The sequence below is a fragment of the Nematolebias whitei genome, chromosome 9, assembly GCF_014905685.2.
Source record: "Nematolebias whitei isolate Nwh7 chromosome 9, NemWhi1, whole genome shotgun sequence".
Lineage (NCBI taxonomy): Eukaryota > Metazoa > Chordata > Actinopteri > Cyprinodontiformes > Rivulidae > Nematolebias > Nematolebias whitei.
This window is the reverse complement of record NC_056506.1, coordinates 47,529,695-47,534,223: the sequence shown is the minus strand read 5'-3', so window position 1 is coordinate 47,534,223 and position 4,529 is coordinate 47,529,695. Positions and strand designations below refer to the sequence as shown.

Here is a 4,529-nt window from a genome sequence, read left to right as displayed (position 1 = left end):
GTGTGTGTGTGTGTGTGTGTATACCTGTGTCTATGACAGGAGGCCACATCCGGACGTCCACGGCTGCCGACGCCTCCTTGGACTTCAGCAGCTTGGAGATGACCTGAGAGGTCATCACACACACCGACCGACTCACCTGCATGATTCATCACACACACACACGCACACGCACACGCACACGCAAAAATAATTTAATAAATGTGTTAAATTCATAATGTAGCTGTTAAACTGAGATTTGTTGCAGAGCGACTGCAGCTCGGAGCTCCAGCTCATGTTCACTCTTTTCTTTCATCCTTCACGTTGATTTAATCATTTATTATCATTTATTAAAATGTATTATCATTTATTATTATTTATTATCACTTATTATCATTTATTATCATTTATTATTATTTAATATCATTTATTATTATTTATGATTATTTAGACCTTCTCTTTGGAGTGACTCATAACTCTGGAAAAGACACATTCACAGGAGTCTACAAACCTCCACCGGCCTGAACACACAAATGTTTTTAACACTGTAGTCAGTTTTTCACTCAACCTGGATGATAAATAACAAATAAAGTAAATCTGACATTCATTAATGTGACGAGGCTAATTAGATTATTAGATTATTAGATTAGTGTTTGTTGTTTTCATCAGCCTGATGGGCACCAGGACCGAGTGAACCTGACCGCTCTTACCTCCACGATCATCTTGACGGTGGGCAGCGTGGTGGAGATGTTCTGCGGGTGAGGGGGCCTGACGGTTATTGGGACGCAGCCGGCGTACAGGCAGCCGTAAAACGCCGCGATCAGGTCGACACCTGAGAGGAAACACGGAGACGTTTGAGAAAACAGGGCGAGAGCCGTGAAAACAAACAAATGGACGCGTATTAAAAATGATTTTATGATGAGAACTGAAAGTTGTCACAGCGTGTAGTTCTAGAGGGGAGGAAAAGAAAAAGTTATAAAATTGAGCGATGAACTGTGGACGTCATTAATTGATCGTTGCTTTAACATAATCTGTCCTGATCTGTCCCGACATGAAGGACATCGGTCTCCCGTCTCTGAGGGACATTACAATTCTGGTCCTCATCCCTGCGGCGCTCCATTCCATCAGACTCCCTGAGCGTCTTTGCCGTGTCCTTCCTGGTTTACAAAACGTCCACTCTGACCTCGTTTACGCCCTCATTAAAAACAAATGGTTAAAGTTCTGGCGCTCTGTCGGTCCTGAGCTCACCTGGGGGGTAAACCAGCGCCACGTGGTCCCCGTCCTGCAGGTGGCCCCGTTCAGCCAGCACGGCGGCGATCTTCTCTGCTTTCTTGTGCAGCTGGACACAAGTCAGAGAGCTGGCTATGGTACCCTGAAGTGCACACACACACACACACACACGGAGGTGACTGACACGTTCAATCAGCAGAGGACATCAGCAGGTGTGTCAGAGTTTCTGCTGCAGCTCAGGGATTAACAAAACGTAATCAGTAATCTAGCGCTACGATCAGATTTATTCACCGTCACCAGCTCAGACCTGTGGTCAGTTTCTAACGTCAGGCTCCGACTGCGTTAAATTTATTTATCGAATTTAAACCTCGCAGATGTCATTTAACTTTCCTCCACACCTGTTGCATTTATCCATTCATGCATCTGTTTGTTGCGCAATGTTTAAGGCTTAGTTCAATTTAAGAGCTTTTAGCTACAAATAGATGCAGCAAACAAGAAATCAGTATCTTCGTGTGTGTGTGTGTGTGTGTGTGTGTGTGTGTGTGTGTGTGTGTGTGTACCCTGGAGTTGAGGAGTGTGTACAGGACGTGGTCAGGAGTGCTCTGAGCTCTCCACTGCAGCACCTCAGACAGGAAGAGGAACTGAAAGACACAAACGGTGAAAGTGATGATTTTACCGTTGTTTTCCTGAACACGGTGAAGGAGCAGGAAGTTAAAAACCACGGTCAGGAACATCCGATTCAACAATCTTATTGTTTATTTTATTATGTTTTCTGCAAACCAACATTTGACACGGTGCTATTTTAGCTTTTCATGTTTCAAAACATTCAGCTACTTTAGAAAATAAGTCTTATGACTTTTGTTTTTTACCACTTGTATACTTTTCAAAATATTTACTTTACATTTTTTACTATTTCCTGTACAAAAATAGATGTCTCTTTAATTCAATAAATAAATAAAAATATATAATATAATAAATAGATAATAATAATATTAATAGATGTCTCTTTAATTCAATAAATAAATAAATAAATATAATAAATAGATAATAATAATAAATTAATAGATGTCTCTTTAATTCAATAAATAAATAAATAGAATAAATAGATAATAATAATATTAATAGATGTCTCTTTAATTCAATAAATAAATAAATAAATAGAATAAATAGATAATAAATTAATAGATGTCTCTTTAATTCCTTCTCTTTGAAAGTTGGCTGTTTTTCTCTTCTCATGTCACTTTCAATTCCACTTTTGCTTCTTTTAAATGCTGCTCCCTTATTTTTGTTTTAGCTAGTCTACTGTTACATTTAGCTTTTAGCTACCATTCTGCTATTTTTAGCTTTTGGTAGTTTTTTTTTGTTGTTGTATATATTTATTGGAGTTTTTTAAGGTAAAACATACAGGAAACATATCTTATTGAAACAAGAATATACAGATTACTGGACAGAGGAAAAACATGCTGATAATAAAACAAAACAATAAAACTAATAAAACAACATGAAAACAGAAAAACAAAAAAATGGATAAATAAAACAAGTCAGGATAATTATTTGAATAACTGGTTACATTGCACTGATTACCTGTTTACACTTTAGAATGGACTTCCTGTCTATAAAGGTACAGGTGGGCACACGAAGAGGCTGAGTAAGCGTTTGGATCGACCTTAGACTGGTAGTTTTAATTTTAAGCTAACCTTGTTTAGCTCACGTTTTGCTACTGTAAGCATTTAGCTAACACTTGACTACAATTCAGCTTTTAGCTAGCGTTTAGCTACTTTTAGCTGCTGCTTGCTTTTAGCTAGTCTGCTATTTTTAGCTTCTAGCTAGCCTTTTTATGTTCTTGATTTTAGCTTGTGTTCTGCTTCTAGCATTGTGTTACATTTAGCTAACATTTTTTATTATTTTTTTTTCTGTTTTATTATTTAGCCATTTGCTACTTTTGGCTACCTTTAATTTTTAGCTCATGTTCTGCTTCTTCTAATTTTAACAACTCAGTTTCAGCTTCTTCAGTGAATCTGATTTCAAACTGGAGCTCTTGTTGAGCATCCAAAACAGTATTTTTGTTTAAAATGACGTGCACTTCAGCCATTTTGAAAACTGCAAAGACTAAACTATTAGAAATACAGCTCATGTTTATATTTTAGCTGCAGTAGGATCACACCCGACGTGTTTCGTGTTTTTTTTAAGCAGCGACCTACAGTTGATGAACGCCTGAGATAAGAGGAGGTTGGACCGCCCGCTCCCGTTATCTCTGCCATGTTAAAATCTGACGTCGTTATCATATTTAATAATCACGGCAATGAATCTGGGCACCGACAGGTAAATAACTCACAGCTGATGTTTGCACGGAGCGGTCCAAACGTCTCTTTAATGTAAACATGAAGCAGAAATAAAGGGAATTATAAAAATACTGTTTAAATATTTAGGCTGGATGTTTGATTTCCCCTGTGATTAATTTAGAAACTTTTAAAAACTTGAACAAATCAGTGGCTCTTCGTGAGCGAGGAGATTTCTAACCAGCAGCTCTCGGGGACAAACTCCTCTTTGTTAACATTTCCTGTCTTGGTCTCTCAAACCAGCACAAACACTGAAATAAATCAGCTGGTTTTAGGATTTAAAAAGTTCAAAATGCCCCACGTGATTATTAATAGTTTTGTCTTTTCAAAATTAAATCCTTAATCTTATTAAAATAACTGTTCACTCTGTAAACTAAAGTGTGTTTAGTCTATTTCCACAACTGCAGCTTAATGTTGTTAGAAACGCAGTGAAGGAGTTCAGTCCTCTCTGAAACCAAAGAATCACAACATTTAAACAAAATCATTTTTAAAAAGTTGAGCTCATCCACACGGACGGCCCGGTTTTCTCAGGATGGACGTGAAGAAATGACGGATCAGAGGATGGAGGAACGTGGGGATGATCGGAAGCAGCAGGAATGAAGACCGTAAGTAGAAAACTAGATTTTTCTCTTTCTTTTAATCCAGTAAATATTCAGCAGATAATAAAATTAAAAAAACAACTGGCCAGCTGCAGCTCACATCAACATTAGAACACAATGTGAGCACTTCTGAATTATTTAGTTCAACTAGTTACAAGTAAAATATTTTCATGACACAAAAAAGATTTTACTCCATCTATGAAAGTTAGACTGTGTTCTAGTAAAGTGTATATTTTTAAAGGCTTTATAACCAAATTAAGGGCGGAGGAAGAGGAAACCTGCAGGAAGGGGACACAAGTCTAAAGACAAACCTGCACCAGTCATCAACCAGATGATCGAACCTGCACCAGTCATCAACCAGATGATCTAACCTGCGCCAGTCATC

The 4,529-nt window shown here is 37.8% G+C and overlaps 1 protein-coding gene across 1 annotated transcript in view; it reads right to left on the bottom strand.

Annotated features, from left to right (window-relative positions):
• The window catches only part of LOC119414304 (disco-interacting protein 2 homolog C), a 211,323-nt gene that overhangs the window by 20,532 nt on the left and 186,262 nt on the right, over nt 1-4,529 (bottom strand). The window contains exons 24-27 of the mRNA XM_037681399.1: nt 1,767-1,847; nt 1,225-1,348; nt 687-808; nt 25-136 (exon numbers count right to left, since the gene is read on the bottom strand). Of these exons, the coding sequence (XP_037537327.1) occupies nt 25-136; nt 687-808; nt 1,225-1,348; nt 1,767-1,847 (439 nt within the window). The remainder of the gene's footprint in view (nt 1-24; nt 137-686; nt 809-1,224; nt 1,349-1,766; nt 1,848-4,529) is intronic.